General features: G+C 34.2%; 1 protein-coding gene across 2 annotated transcripts in view; it reads right to left on the bottom strand.

Moving 5' to 3' along the window:
• The window catches only part of LOC123684939, a 63,247-nt gene that overhangs the window by 4,115 nt on the left and 41,642 nt on the right, over positions 1-17,490 (bottom strand). For both annotated transcript variants that reach the window (XR_006748208.1, XM_045624470.1), the window contains exons 5-6: positions 718-825; positions 594-653 (exon numbers count right to left, since the gene is read on the bottom strand). Coding sequence is in view for 1 of the 2 variants with exons in the window: in XM_045624470.1 (XP_045480426.1) it covers positions 594-653; positions 718-825 (168 nt within the window). In the remaining variant the exon portion in view is untranslated. The remainder of the gene's footprint in view (positions 1-593; positions 654-717; positions 826-17,490) is intronic.

Here is a 17,490-nt window from a genome sequence, read left to right as displayed (position 1 = left end):
TTTAAGTAATGCATGCAGTTCAATTCAACAGGTTAAAATTTCTTCTCAACCCTTTCAGGATTATCATCAATCAAGTATTAGTAATAAAAATGTTATAATGATTATTATGCAACTGACAAAGTAAAGTTCACTAGGTAAACTTTGTCCGTAAACTCAAAATATATAATATGTATATTACAATAATAATATTTTTGTGTGCCTCTTCATCTTATTCTGTCACTAGCTGCCACTGATAGGATGCAGTTGTCTTCGAGCTAAAGATTACCATACTCACGACGATTTCCCTTTACATAAACTGTAGAAGATACATCAATAAACTTGCGAAAGAGATTCGAATGAACATCAAATCGTGCATTAATATTCAATTGTCGTATCTCGTTCGTGTTTTTCTTTAATTAAATGAACGGAATCAAACGAAAGTGCTCACATTTCGTGTTTTACGTATGAATAGCGAAATTGGACACTAATTGGTAACAATTTGAACTGGTGTGTGTTCGACTAGAAATTCGAAATTGAATTATTTCTTTGTCTCTCTTCTCAACTGTGAAACGGATCGATCACACTCAGTTTCGCCTTTACCTTTGAATACTTACGCTGAACACGAGCCTGATGGAGAAGAAGAAAACTTCGAATTCGCACAGATCGTCGAATTTCTGAAAAATTCAAGGATATGGATCTTTCATTTCCTGTTAATAATTATAAAAAAGGTCCACTTACTCTGTTAACATGATCTCTGAGTATATTCGAGTATATCATTAATACTGCTTCCAAGGCTAGTAATGCTAAGAAACTAACTGTCCATAAATTGATAAGGGAGAGATTCACCTGTAAATTAAACATTATTAGCTGTGAATTACTTTTTCTTTTGTAATGCATTTTTTCTAAGTTTCGGTGTATTTTTTCATATATATTCAATTTTTGTGAGTTTATAGGCATGGCCTCAACTCTTTACCTTGTAATAATAAAAAAATAAAAATAAAAAAATTTCTTAAAAAATAAAACTTCGTCCTGCTTTTCTATGAAAATCAGGGTCGGATCCAGGCGATGTTTGAGGGGAGGGGGCAGGGAAGTCACGGCTCATATAGGTTGTCAAAACAGCGGAAATTTTTGTTGGAACCTATCGGGTCAAGTGTTTTTTTATAGAAAGATGGATTTTAGTAAATCATATCATATTCAGTTTCCAAATTTTTTGTAGGATAAAAACAAGTTCGAAGAATTCTACATATTTCATAAATATATGTAAATTTATTATAAGAAAACTCAGGCGCAAGAAAGTATAAGATGTAGTAAAAAGAAATCCATTATTTTTGCATGAAGAACTAGGCGTCAATTACCATTGTTAGAATGATCCAATTCAGGTTAAATATGCGCTGTTTCGTTCGATAACTACAGTTCCAAGTTAACAGTTTTGCCTTAAGGGAGCAACTCTTCGTAGATAATTCCCTGCCAATCTCACTAACCAAGGAGCAAAACCTTCCTGGCCGTTTCCGACGGCTCACCGCGTTTCGACCACGACCGTTTTTGCTTGACGTTGTCGTAAATGATTCACTTTTCATCACCAGTTACCAATCGTTTCAAAAATGAGGCGATATGGTTGCGATTCTGCAGTGATTCGTAGTGGAAATTCGGTCCATGCGGTTTTTTTGCGTTAACTCGTATGGTACTCATACATCTAGCATCTTCTTGAGATCAGCCTTATGCAAACAGTTTACTGTGCAATTTTAAGCTCTTGAGCGATCGAAACAAGACTTGACAATGTCCATGATTTTATTATCGATATTTTCGACAATTGGCCATCCAGTGCGTGGTGTATCTTCGACATCGAAACTACCGGCATGGAATCGACGAAACCAAAATTGCAGGTGATTGGCTATTACAGTATCAGGTCCATGAACACTATTTACATTTTCATCCGCCTGGCATGAATTTTTGCCTTTTACTAATAGTCTAAGATCCCGATATAAAACGACCTTCACCGAGATGCTTATTTGATAAAACGTATTTTATATTTAATTTAACATGTTAATAATAAAATCATAAAACTTCTGTCGGCTGGGAATAAATACGAAAAATGATGGAATATCCGAAGGGTGCCTCATTGAAAACAGATGGTGTATAAACTTCCGTTGAAAATATACTATTATCTCACATTTGGTATTCTATTCAGTGGAAAAAAATATGTCTAACTGGAATTTCATCGACAAATTTGGGTGGCTGCATATTTCAGATTTCGAATGCCAAATGCAAGAGAATATTTTCGGCTATTTACCGCATCGAAACAAAAAATAGAAACAGATTTCTACAAAAAATATGCTCGATTCGATGGATAGTGAAAATTTATGTATGGATGTTAAAGCATTGAAGTTAGGAATCAAATTATGCCAAAGTCTTCCTGCCTTCCATGCATTTACAGGTTGCGATTACACGGCAGCATTTTATAATGAAGGAAAAGTAAAACCTTTTCAGCTATTTTCGGAAAATGAAAAATATCAATCAGTTTTCGCATCATTAACAGATGCTGCTGACATTTTCATTGATGAAAAAATGAAGACCGTTCAAGAATTTACGGCTAGAAGACATTGTCGAAAGAACTGAAACGGAGAATGATGATGACGAAGAAGATTCAGAAGTTGGAGATCATAGTTATATGTTCGATGACTCGGAACCTGAATGATTCAAAAAAATTTTTGTATTTATAATTTTTTATGATAAACAGAAGTATTGTTTCAATTGTTGTTTTTCATTTTGTCGTCTAATAATAAAGATGAAATTTGCAAGATTAGTATTATACAGGGTGTCCCGTAAAGACCACGTCAAACCGCGGGAGAATGTAGATCAAAGGATAACCCACCTGCTAACACAAAATTCCCATTATAAAAGTCTTACCGTTTTCGAGATTTTTTTTTTTTTTGAAAATAATGAATTTTTGCCTCTTTCAATAGTTTTGCCCTTACGGTTGGTACAATTTTATATCTTTCTGGTTAATTTTTTCAGTGAAATATTGCAGAAGAATGATTTTAACGTTTACAATAAAAACATCCTCCGAAAATTCGAAATGGGGGCTAAGAGAAATATTTTTATTGGAAATTTTGGTAGTGGATTATTTTGTTCATGAAGTTTAGCCCATCGTAGTGGAAAAAAATGTACCGAGCTACTGCTGCACATTACACCAATAAATTGTCTATTTTATAGTGATTTCAGAGAGGTATCACACAAGTAATTTGTTATTCGAAAAAAAAAAGATATGGCTGTTTTTATCCAAATGGGTACGTTTCTGACAAAATCAAGTTTGTCAATTCTGTTAAGAAATCTTCGATGTTGCATTACTTAGTGAACAATGGCAATTGTTTACGTGCGAAAATATTACGCGCATAATTATTCACCTCAACGAAATTCAATTTTGCCGGCAAATTTTGGAAAACATCATGCAGATTCAGATTTTTTTAATAACATCATTTGGAGCGACGAGTACATGAATCTTCACAATTTGCATAGCTGGAATATCATAAATCCACACTAGGTGAGAGAAGATAGATCACAATATCGATTCAAGATCAATTTATGGACTGGAATATTTAATGGTGCAATTTTGGGCCCGATCGAACTGCCGCCATCACTTAACGCAAACAATTATTTGGAATTTTTAACCAACCAGCTGCCCATTTCATTGGAAGATGTGCCGTAGTCTGTGGTTTCAACATGATGGATGCCCAGCACATTACGGACTCGAAGATACCGCACATTTGAATAGAACTTATCCCCACCGGTGGATTGGAAGAGAAGGTGAAATTTTGTGGCCTCCTCGTTCACCTGACCTAAATTCTATGGACTTTTATTATTGGGGCTGCCTAAAAAACAAAGTATACGCAACACCCATACGTGATGAAGCCGAATTGAGAGAACGCATCCGTAATTCGGCTTCATCACATAAGGGTGTTGCGTATACTTTGTCTTTTAGGCAGCCCCAATATTAAAAGTCCATAGGATTCAGGTCAGGTGAACGAGGAGGCCACAAAATTTCACCTTCTCTTCCAATCCACCGGTGAGGATTAAGGTCTTCATGTACCCATCCTTGGTACAGGAAGACTCGTCGCTCCAAATGATCTTATTAAAAAAATCTGGATCTGCATGATGTTTTCCAAAATTTGCCGGCATAATTGAATTTCGTTGAGGTGAATAATTATGCGAGTAATATTTTCGCACGTAAACAATTGCCATTGTTCACTAAGTAATGCAACATCGAAGATTTCTTAACAGAATTGACAAACTTGATTTTGTCAGAAACGTACCCATTTGGATAAAATCAGCCATATCTTTTCTTTTCGAATTACAAATTACTTGTGTGATACCTCTTTGAAATCACTATAAAATAGACAAATTATTGGAGTAATGTGCAGCAGTAACTCGGTACAATTTTTTTTCCACTACGATGGGCTAAACTTCATGAACAAAATAATCCACTACCAAAATTTCCAACAAAAATATTTCCCTTAGCCCCCCTTTAAAATTTTCGGGGGATGTTCTTAATCTAAGTATATATAAAACCGCTTGCACATATACGTCAAACTTTAAACGTAAAATCACAGCCCAAACGGGACCATCTAGAGCAAAAATGACAAGAATAAGACCCCCCTCAAAATCGTCTGGAGATCCCGGGAAAAATCCCAAACCTTCGATTCTCCCCGCGGTTTTCGAGTATACGGGGTGTTTCGGATCATTTTGACATTTCAAGTCCCATATTTCTGTGGTATCTGTGGACAATTTGGCTGTCAGTGTCATGTTAATAATAAATATTCCATTTCGATATATGAAAGTTCTTGAAAAAGTTTGCAGTTTCCAAAATTGTTATTCAATATTTAAATAAATGCCGACAGATAAAATGCAAAGTCTACGGCGAATCAAAAATTCGATAGATATTTGTCAAAATTTGGAAATGAACATTTATATCATCGAATGCATTTTCCTCAATTCAGGTTTGTTTGAAGGGTTTGTATTATTTGGAATTAATTGGATGAATGTTACTTTATTTCAGGAATTTTTCGTTTATTTTCCACAATCTATAAAACTACATTTCCTTTCGTGAGAATTTGAATTTATTGCGACAGAAGATGGAACTACCAAAGAGAACAGAAGCTTCATTCATCAATTCAGTCTTGGATTGGAGTGAAAGTTATGCTACTATGAAACAGTATTAAACAGATAGAAAGACTCCTTATAGATAATTCACAATTGGCTTTATTACTGGAAAAAAAAGAGCCAAGTTAGTCAGATAACAGTCAAAAGTTTCCATGAGTTTTTTGAATATCTAAAATATACACTTTTACGACAGAGGAGTGCAAAAATATAAGTGACCCCGTTTTTGAAGAATTTGAGTGCAGTGCTGTTGAATTTATAATGAATAAGTCAACTCTTTCATACTAATAATTTCAACTATATATACCCTGTTATATTATATTCCGCTCAACTGAAACATGTATTAATAAGCTTTGGAAATTAGAGACTCTCAAACTTATCACCTGATTTCTAAAAAAGGTTTCACCAAGATAAGATATTGTAGGTAATTGCTTATGAGGTAACATAGGCCATGGGTATTTGAAAGGCAAGTCTATTCATTATGTCTCTTTTTAGTTGGTTTATTATAGCTATACTGAATATTTCTAAAAATAACATTCACTTTAGATGTGAATTAATTAAATTTGGACTTATGCATCATATCATATATGACTATGAAATTGAGAAAGACATATTTTTCTAAATTCCATTATAAGTCTTTCGAATAGTACTTTGAAGATATTGATTTCAATGACGTATGGAATATATCAGTTGAAATACTAGTCAAAATGTTACGACAGAAATAAATTTTGAAGGATCATTCAGTATATGAAGAATTTAACATGGCAGTCACTTTCGAAATTGGTATCAATTTTCCAGCAATTCAATGAAGGTATAAAATACTTTAAAAAGCAACTATTTATTGAAAATTTCCATGTCATGAATGAATGATCAAATTTGTATAAAAATGTTGATACCTACCTATTTGTTCACTAAAGTTTCCAATCTTTTAATCGTTATAGGAATAGGTGCTATATGGCCATTTCAAAAATGCTATCCTACTGATTTATTCATTGCTTTTCATTTTGGTAAGAATTAAATTATTCATTGATTCAGATCCAAAGTTAACATTTGAAAAAATCAAGTCAATGTAGTTATTGACCCATATGGGTCAATAGTATTGGCCAATACAATTTTAGTACCGATTTCAAATACTCAGTTCCTTTTGACTGAAGTAAAAATTGAACAATTATCTTTGTATCTTGAAATGAATTTTGCACTTTTCCAGTGTTCAACAATGAGATCATTATTAAATTGACTCAAGAAATTAACAGAGTATGCTATATCAGGACTAGTTAATACTGCTGAAGATATTAATAAACCTATTAATTTCTTATATGGTTCATCATTACAACTCTCTTTCGTTGAATCAAAATTCAATTTAGTTTTCACATGTTCACAATCAGACATGTTGAATTATTGCAATACATATTTGAAGAATATAATCGATAGCTTTACTACCTTTTCCATAATTTCTAGTAATATTCATCCCTAATCATTTTTTAGCTTCCCCTAATTTCTTTATCATAAAATTTTCTATCAGAAAATTCATTCAGAATTAACATTAGTTAAAACAAAAAAGTCATCCATGTACAATGCAACAATAGTAAGCCAGTTATTTTTTGATTTATGTAAATACTATGATCAATTGTTGATCTTTTGAAACTTTTATCTATCAAAATTTTATTTACTATATAGGACATAAATTGCCCTGTTTAATTCACTTCTGAGTAAAACCCAGAGCCACAAGTCTCGTTCTATAACATAGCATCAATACAATCTTCAGATACTAAAAAACTCCTTAGTTCGTCAGGAATTTCCAATAGGTCCTTCAAATTGTTCAATTATATTGTATTTCTTCACAAAATATGGAATAGAAGAATAATTTGCTGCTCAACTGAAAAATGTATTGATAAACCTTGGAAATGAGGGACTTCTTATAACCTGATTTCTCAGATATGGGTATCCGAAAGGTAGATCTATTATTCATTCTGCCTCTTTTCAGTTTGTTTATTACAGCTATACTGAATATTCCTAAAACAACATTTCACTGTAGGTCTTTTCATAGATCTCATCGAATGATTATGTGAATTCAATATTTGTCAAAACTGAAAATAAACATTGAATGCAGTTTCTTTATTTCAGGTAGTATTTCTATTGACTGATAATAACTCTCACATTTTGATTATGCATTTTTCCCAAATTTTTTAAATAAGAAAGAAATTGCCATTTCTAGAGAAATGAGAATTTCAGATTTCAAAATGTCTCATTTCTCCAAAAATGACTAATTACTACTTCAAATATATACACCCTATATAATAGTTGATCAAATATTGTGTATTTCTTTACAAATTAGTTAATAATTTGAAGCTTTAATCTCAATTTTCAGACTTGAATTGGTCCAACATCTCTAGATATTTCTAATTGATATTCCACAAATAAAAATCCTGTATAATTATCCATCCAAATCCTGTATAATAATCCATCTTCTGAAAAGAAAAACAGGTGAATGTTTACAATATAGAATTAATTTTGATAATGATTCAAAAGTGATGAAATTTTGCTTACTTACTAATTTTGGGTATTAGATCACGAATCCGGTGACATAAATTCCTCAATCCTGCTGTTTTTTTTTAAAAATTTGTAAAATTGGCTTGATGAAGGTAAGGTTATCCACATTAATAGCTAGTTTTCTTGTATTTTATCAACTGATTCTCGTTAGAAATGATTAATTAATCACATTTCAAGCTTTTTCCTACAAAAAAATGGCTTTTTCTCGTCAAAAACTACTATTTTATTCATTGTTTACATCCGGTGGCGGCAATTATGTTCAATACGTAACGTCTGTCAAATGCCAAATAATCTGCAACGTTGCCAGTATGCCCAGATCTTCTTGATGGGATCGGTCTTTACTTGGTAGAAATTCATATTAATAAATTGTTTGAGATTATGACGTATTATAAAACTGTATGGAAACTCATAACATGACAAGTCTACAGGGTGGCCACTTTTTTAATGGGATTGTATTGGTAACTTTTAAACCATAAGAGTTAGAAAGTCGGTCAAATGGAAAAAAAGTTGCATGCATAGAAGCATTATTATTGAGATATAAAAAAAGTAAATTATGTCATTTTGATTTTTTTTTTCCCACTTTATTTCAAATATCATCAAAAAATGTCACAGGAATTTTTTATTCGACAGTAAATTATCCTCAATTTGACGTAATCAGATTTCGTTTCGTACTCTCTGGGACACCCTCAACCTCAATTTTTTCAATACGGACCTGCATATTTTATGACATTTTTCGAAATAACTTTTAACGCTGAATTCAACGATATATCATTCAAAGTAGATTTTCAGGTGATTTTGACCCTTATCCAATTTTCTTTGGGTCGGATCTGTATTACCTTTATTCAGTTTAATTGGCAACATGCAATATGCAATAAATTTCGATAAGAAAGTCAACTTACCCATCTCTTGAACTAAATGGAACATATTAGAATCAAAGCAAGAAACCAGTATACTGGTTTCTTGGTTCTTCTTTTATAATAATCATTTAAATATTTCAATTCATAATAATTAAACGAAAGTATCATTTAACGAAAGAAAAATCAGATGATTATTCGAAAGTAAATGAAAATTAATGAAGTAAGTGTTTGAAATGTCCACCATTTTGTAAAATAGGTACACTTTACGGTTCTGGAACCCATACTTCTTATACATTTGCTTGTTTGGTCTCCTTGAATACCTTTCGAAACATTCTCAATTTTCTCGCGAGGTATCACTATTGTTGTATTTGTCATTTGTTCCGTTGAAACAAATTACAGAATCGAACTTTATTTTGAGATCATTACGATATAATTTGTGCAAGGCTTGGTATTCAAATTTGAAATCATTGTATTCGCGTCTGTTGACTATTTTATTAACAGCAGTTTTTGAAAAATTCCATTCACTGGCCACAGTTCTCGATTTTTTTCTGGGTTCGATTGAATTTGGGTCAGAACATTGATATCGTTAATAAACTTATTTTTTCTTACATACACACCATTCAATTTGGATGAGGCTCAAAATCATCTGAAAATCAACTTTGAATGACATTGTGTGATATATCGTTGAATTCAGCGTTAAAAGTTATTTCGAAAAATGTCATAAAATATGCAGGTCCGTATTGAAAAAAATGAGGTTGAGGGTGTCCCAGAGAGTTCGAAACGCTGGATACGAAATCTGAATACGTCAAATTGAGGATAATTTACTGTCGAATAAAAAATTCATGTAACATTTTTTGATAATATTTCAAATAAAGTGGGAAAAAAAGAAAAATCAAAATGACATAATTTACTTTTTTTATGATATCTCAATAACCGGCCCTGATAATCTCGATTTGTTTGAACTGCTTTATAATGCTTCTATGCATGCAATTTTTTCTCCATTTGACCGACCTTCTAACTCTTATGGCTTAAAAGCTACCAATACAAACCCATTAAAAAAGTGGCCACCCTGTAGACTTGTCTTGTTTGGTTTCCGAAATAGTTATTTAGTAATCTTCCATTCAACTCTTTCTTAGTACCTATCCTCTCAATTAATTTTTACTTTAATCTTTAATAACAGTAATTAATGATTTTTCAATACTTTCAATCGGTTTGTCAATCAGAAATGCTTGACTGTGTAGAAATAGAGTATAAAGTTCTAATAAAGAGTCAAAAAAAATCGGTTACAGCTTTTAAGGCCTTTTTTTCAGCTAAGAAATTTTTTTTCAATGGCACCCATAGCTTCAGCAAGCGTTCAATAGCTAGAACTAGTGAAAGCCATCGAATTTTTAGAATAAGAAAGAACATTGCTGTAAGTTGTTTCTGCATACTCACGAAAACCTTTCATCGTTCGACCCTTACAAAAAATATCGAAAAATATTTGAAAATTTTAAGACCAATAGAATGCACAGAAATTAAAATCATATCGGCGGAAGTGGAAGCAGTATTGTGAAGTCTATGCGCTGGACAACCGATAGTTTCATTGTCGAATTAAAAAAAACTCGCCTTTATTTTACTTCGAAGTAAGTACCGCACTGACAGCGAAAATATTTTATATGGAAATATTAAGGTACTCTAAGGATTCAATATAAAATAAAGTGATTGCATAAGACTATTTTTTTGAACAATTTTAATAATTTTATTTTCAATCCTTCGGTTTCTGAAAAATAATGTTTGAGCAACGGAAACAGCATTTCAGATTTATGATTACTGGAATCCGTTGAGATTCCATGAAAACAAATTTTGTCTCACCTACACTATATAAGGAAATATGAATCTCATAACGGTCAAATTACTGACCGGGACAATTGAATAACTAACCGGGACACGGGGACTCAATGGTCCAAACCGGGACATGTCCCGGCGTACCGGGACGTATGGCAGCTAATCGTGAATAACTTTATGATGCAGATACAAATCGACTAACATGTCGATGGCGTTATGTTCACAAATACCTAAACTTATTGTGTGACATCTACGTTATATTTATTTCTACTACCACTTACCGTTACAGCCATCTATTGCAAAACGGCGCGCCGTTGCCGCGGCGGAAGCAAAGTTGTACGCCTTATATAAATATTCATATGAATATCTAAATATAAATATTTTTGAGAGGTTAGGCTTGATATCGGTGTAATATGGGATTTGGTCCCAAAGAAAAACTCGAAGCCCAAAATGGCGAACCCCCTCAAAATTTAAGGCTAGGACCGCCCTTGATTTGTCGTCATGAAAAGTTAGGATTTGCATCAAATATTTTCATGTGAGCAAGGGCGAAACGGTATATTCTAGGAAAAAAATCATATAGAATTCCAACCTAGAACCAGCATAGTATACCGAGTGAATCGTCTGAAATCAGCTAACGATACAAGGTTTCGGAAAAAAGCTTTTATTTTCTAGCCGGATACCCAGTGAAGGATCTACCGGCATAGTGACGGGGTCCAAGGGGCGGAGCCCCTTCGGCGAGCAGAGCGAGTGTAAACGTTAAAATCATTCTTCAGCAATATTTAACTGAAAAAATTAACCAGAAAGATGTAAAATTGTACCAACCGGAAGGGCAAAACTATTGAAAGGGGCAAAAATTCATTATTTTCGAAAAAAAAAAAATATCTCGAAAACGGTAAGACTTTTATCATGAGAATTTTGTCATAGCAGGTGGGTTATCCTTTGATCTACATTCTCCCTCGGTTTGACGTGGTCTTTACGGGACACCCTGTATATGTATTACTATAACCTTCTTTTTTGGTAAAGATACTTAAGTGTCACATAAATAATATACACACATAAATAATTAATTGATTGAAAAAAAATTAAATAACTATTCCTCTATTTCAAAAATTATCTACTCCAAAATGATGCACGCATACACGAGTCTATCGCTATCCTTTTCATTTAGTGTCACATAAAAATATACAGACATAAATAATTAATTCATTAAAAAAAAAAAATTAAATAACTATTCATCTATTTTGATAATTATCTGCTCCAAAATGATGCACGCATATACGAGTCTATCGCTATCCTTTTCATTTCCAAGAACAAATAGCATGCGCACTCTCTTTCTTTCACTGGACGGACTTCAAACAGCTGCTATGCTTTGTCCTCACTCGCAGCAATATTTAACTTTTTTAAATTCGACAACCGGGATTCTGGACTGATTTTTCGCATGCAACTTTATACCACCGTGTTCATAATGAAATAATCTTTAATTTTATTGATTTTGATTAATTAGTCAGAGCGTTGCAAAATGCTAGTACAGATTGACCTGTTTATACCTGGCAACCCGAGAGTTGTGACCGGAAAAAATAGGCAACCTAACGTTTGCACATTCTATGGGCTTCATACTTTCGATTGGTATGGAATTTATCTAATAAGCAAACCGGTGCAATGTTCGAAAAAAAAAATTTTTTTAATTATTAATGAAACCTACTCTGGACTAAAATTTGTTAGGCAACCCATATGTGATATATTTATTGACATGTTAAATTAAATATAAAATACGTTTTATCAAATAAGCATCTCGGTGAAGGTCTTTTTATATCGGGATCCTATACTATAAGAAAAACTATAAAATATAGTGTATTTTCTTTTTGCTAGTGTCCATCTTTGTGGTGCGCTGAAACTAAACAGAGTTGACTCATCACAAAACTGTCAGAAGATTTTTGTAGTGCGAAATCTCATCGTTATAAAGCCATAAAGTGGAACCCAATCAGACATGTACAACGCGAGTGACAGATAACTAAAGCCATCTATTGGAAGAATACTGGATTCTTTTTTACTACAACTATTAAATGAAAACATATGATTAAATATTGAAAACATAATAGCGAATTCCAGTCTCCTATTTTCTTGACTAGCTGATCTTTGGATAATATTTTCAACATTCAGACTGCTGCAAATGGTCCTGTGTATATGCATTGATACCAATCTATTCAACCTGTTTTCAACCATTCTGGATCATATTTAATCTTTCACCCTTCTGAGTGCTCACGCATATTTTTCGATAATTCAGCATACATTTTTTTATTTATAAGATCCACGAAGGGGCGGCCATGACCCCTACGCTCCCCCCCTGGATACGCCCCGGATGAAAATTGAGTAATAATACAAATAATTTAATTATCGCAGTTAGGTATTAATTAATATCTAGAATATCGGACTGTTGGACAGATTCATTGGTTTGAAATTGATATGGATAGTTAATCAACCATACAGTTCGTGTATTGATTTATATGCAGGGTGCATCATAAGTAATTAGAAATATTTCATCTACAGAAGCTTGAGCCCATAATATGAAGATTTTACCTTAATTAACTGGATGAAATATCTCTCCTGACTGAGATACAGGGTGTTTTATATCAAAACTTATTTGTACATTGAAAGTATTCGACGTATTATTCTCATATTCGGCAGGAAGTGTTGATATTATAAATTCTACCAAATTTTGCTGCTAATACCTCAAATACTTCAAGTGTATTTACATGTGAGGAAATGCAGAATATCCCGCAATGGGAATTTTCGAGTGGGAAACTGGATTGGACATTGATTGAGATATTAATTAGGAATTAATTAGATTCAAATCTCTTAGCAGAACCCTCGGATGTGATGCCAACTATCTTCGATTTCGAAGTACCCTTTGAAACGGTCATCGATGACCGTTTTAGTGCAATGAACTTCGTAAATCGCTTGGACAAAAAGTCCTCCATATGGACCATATGGTTTACAGAAGGATCAGAGAGAGCCACAGGTTTTTGGGTATATGGGCCTAAAACGAGGATCCCTAGATCCCTGGGAAGTGAGCCCTCTATTTTGCAAACCGAGGCACTAGCTGTTTATACTTGCTCCCAAGAGTGTTTAAAAAAAAAACCTCAAAGGGCCGCATATTTACATTACTACCGTCAGCCTGGTCACACTGAGATCCCTGGAATCATATAGCCAGGGTCTATACTGACATGGGAGTGCCGTAATAACATAGAGCAAATGTCCAGAGGCAATAAAGGAATAAAGTTACTCTACCGGGGCATTGTGGTATTGAAGGAAACAAAAAAGCCTATGAACTTGCAAAAAGGGCATCAAGGTTAACACCTGTTGATACTGATTTCGTGGGTTTGAAATAGACCGATATGAGGCAGCGGTCACAATGGGAGTAGGACAATAAAAAACCGTCTGGAGGAGCACTCCGGGTCTTGCTCAAGCAAAGAAATTTGTGGTGCTTTCGCCGACTGATACAAGTAAGTTCTTGAAGCTACCACGAGCTGAGCTTCTGGTAATAGTGGGACTGTTGACAAAACACTGTCGGTGCGAATATCTTTTGATATTTGTCGATGCAAATATCTTTCGAAAGGAGGTAGAAACAACCGAATAAATAGTGGCTATTACTCCGTGAGTATCCAGAACTGACTTATCGGGCCGTATTCATAAAACTAAAATTATCCTTGTAAGTATAAGGTAGAAGTATAAGGTTTTGAATTAAAGAAAAAGGTAAGAGTATAAGCATTTCTTTTTTTTTCGTATTCATAATGATAATCTCATACTTGCAAGAATATCCTCCAAGAATAAGTAAATGGTTCTTGGCATGTTGGCTTGTGACTGTGCCGCGGCAGGTGTCAACATATTTTCGATGGTTTTTTTATTGACGGTATATCTTTCGCATCGGTGTTATTTGAGTACAGTATTTCGATCAGAGAAAATGAATTCGTCAAGCAGCGACAGTGAAAGTACAGAAAGAGATAATGCTACAACCGAACTGTAGTTAATAGCAGATGAAATTGCCAATGCCCCCGTGATATTGGAAAAATCCCAAATACCAAAAATAAAAGCTAGAAAGGATGAGATTATTAAAAATATTACCAGGAAGAACGAGGTGACATTTGGTAAAGCACTGGATGCGAAGGGCTGTTTAAAGAGAAAAAACAATATGAAAGGAAGGTTGAAAAAAAATCTGCAAGCCATTGCACATTTTCCTCTTGAAACCGATATAATTCTTTATAATAACGAACAGGTGTTGATAAACGCTCTTTGTAGTGTTTAATCTCTCTCAGTTCCACAATATCTGCCATCGCTACAACTGATCACTATACGACTGAGTCTGCTACTGACCACACTCGAAATTATTGAAGGATATCCTTTTCATTTAGAGTAAAAGTTAACGTTTATGAATAACCAAATACTTTTTGTGAAGGATATGCTCATACCCTATTAGTATAAGGTTTTACTCGGAATATTATGAATGCGAGCTGAAGGATTTCCTTTATATTCTGCAAGTATAAGCATAACCTTCTTTTATGAATACGGCCCATCCATGTGAGTGGTTCTTAGGCCAGTCAGTTCTGGACATTTACACACCCTGTGTTACACTGTTTTTTTTTACTTCCTTTCCATAGAGCTACAGTTGGTCATTTGCTTTATGGTGATAAGGCACTCACATTTCATTAAAGACCTCTAGCTTTATGATTTCAGGGTTCTCAGCATAGTCCGTAGTGATATCAATACGCACCCCATTGATGTTTCTTTTGAGACGCTCTTGGGCATAAGTATAGACAGCTAGTGTTTCGGTTTGGAAGATAGAAGGGTTCACTTCCCAGTGATCTAGAGATTTAGGCCCATATACCCCAATACCTGTGCCTTTTTCTGATTCTGATCCATCGGTATACTATGTATCCTCCATATGTGGAGGGTACTTCGAAATCGAATATAGTTGTCATCACATCCAAGGGTTTTGCCAACCGAATTGAATCTGATTGATTCAATTCATCCATATTTCTAATACAGTTTCCTGGACGGAGAGGATCCTACAAATATTCTGTTCTACATAAACGAATCTCGAACAGATTGCCCGGCCTTGTCTCATGCTGGAGAACTTTCAGATTAACATAGAACTTTATGACAACTGAGAATAAAGTTAGAATAAGATAGTTGTGAGGCCTGTACTAACATATGTAGTAGAAACAAGAACAGAGAAAGCATCAGTCGAACAACTGGAATGAGAATCCTGAGATTTATATATAAGAGAAGAACTTCAGACACAGGATGTGGTGCGGTTTGGCAGAATGAGGTGATGATGTTGGAGAGACAGAATGAGTGAGAACAGATGGACAAAATGGGCTAATGATCAAAAACCCAACTCGAAAAGACTCCCTGGTAGACTACCTGAAAGATGGTATGAAAGCTGGTCATCAGCTTCACAACTATAAGACTGAACACACAAACAAGGCTGGAATGCAGTTATAGACAAGACTATAAATAAGAGAAAAAAGAAGACTTGAAATGGGAAATATGTTCCCATAATGTTTTTTTGTTGAAATTGTATGACCCTTTTTATGGCAAGCTTTTCAATCTGCATTTCAGGCCACTCGGGAATTAGAGGACAACACACTTGCCAGAAAAGGAGCCCCAAACTCCTTTCATCGATCTGTGGCGTAGACAAATCTTCCTGGTTTGAATTACTCTAAAAAGTTTTTGAAACTTTGACTGCGAGAAGTATCTGGATCTTAGTAAAAATATGCTACACCTCCTCACTGGATTCCTCACAGGGCATTGTGGCCTTAGAAAACACCTCATGAGAATGGTTCTAATGACGAGTGTGGGGAGGAGGAAGAAACTCCGGATCACCTGGGGACGGAATTCCTAGCAAAATCTGCTTTGGACAAGAAACTTGTAGAAGTGAGGAGAACCTCTTTGATGGCATCCCAGATATTGGAGTTTATTAGAACTTTGGAACTGGAAGGTGAGCTGTAGATCACGCTATGGAGAGAAAAGTTCTGATGGGGGGCACAATAGACCATTAGGTCGCAGTGAAACGGAACCTCCTGAATAGGGATGTTGCCTATATTTTGAAATTGCTTTTAATTTGTAGATAAGCCCTATAAAAACACGAAAAAAAAATGTTCATGAAAAAATATAGAAAGTACCAATAAAAAATACGTAAATAACGCCCTGATTGGCGTTTGCAGTCACGTGCTAGTCGATAAGCATTAACACATTTTAAATCAATCTTATTGAATTGAGTTCGAGAAATAAGATAATGAAATTGCTATTTTAGTATTTTAAAAACGGTTTTTAATATGGAAAACCAAAATTCATTTGATTTCATTATATGACGCAACATCCCTATTAAATCTAATCTAAGGCAAAGTTTTTCGCTAAGCTAATGAATCACCCTGCAAAACTCTGTGTTCGGGAAACGAGCGTTCAAAAAAATCGTTGTCAATAAGAATCAATAGAAGATAAATACCACTTGTTACATCGAGGATGCTGGAAAACTTAATTTTCGAAATAAACCCCACAAATTCTGCACGATTCAAAAAACGAATAAAAGCATTTCTTCAAGTGACACTTTCCGGGCTAATACCCGAAGAGTTGCTGTCGCTTCAAGTCGAATAAATTCAATTTTGCGTCTACGGCATACCTAGAAGCTAGGGTGTAATAGAATACGTACAAAAGGTAATGCAAAAGAATTGTCACCACGCAAGAAACGAAACGTGGGTAACAATTCTCTCTCGAGAATCCGACGCGATGTTTTCAACCCAATAATTCTGTTTTCACTCGGCCATAAAAAGGGCTGACGCGTGTATTGTCACCGAAATATTCATACGATTTGAACGGGGACCGTCGGATGGCAGAAATTTATTCATTGATCAGTCTGGGCCTAACTTGGACCGAAGAGAAAATGATGAAAAGTTGAAAAAGTTATTTCTTTGCGAACTGTAGTAACGAACACGATTTATAATGTCAAATTTGAATTATAAGATATAGTTAAAAGAAATCCATTATTTTTGCATGATAAGTAAGGCTCCAAATACCATAAAGTGATCCTATTTAAGTCTAATATAAGCTTCATTTTGTTAGATAACTC

The sequence above is a fragment of the Harmonia axyridis genome, chromosome 7, assembly GCF_914767665.1.
Source record: "Harmonia axyridis chromosome 7, icHarAxyr1.1, whole genome shotgun sequence".
Classification (NCBI taxonomy): Eukaryota; Metazoa; Arthropoda; class Insecta; order Coleoptera; family Coccinellidae; genus Harmonia; species Harmonia axyridis.
The sequence above is the reverse complement of the archived record's forward strand: the minus strand, read 5'-3'. Positions and strand labels throughout refer to the sequence as shown.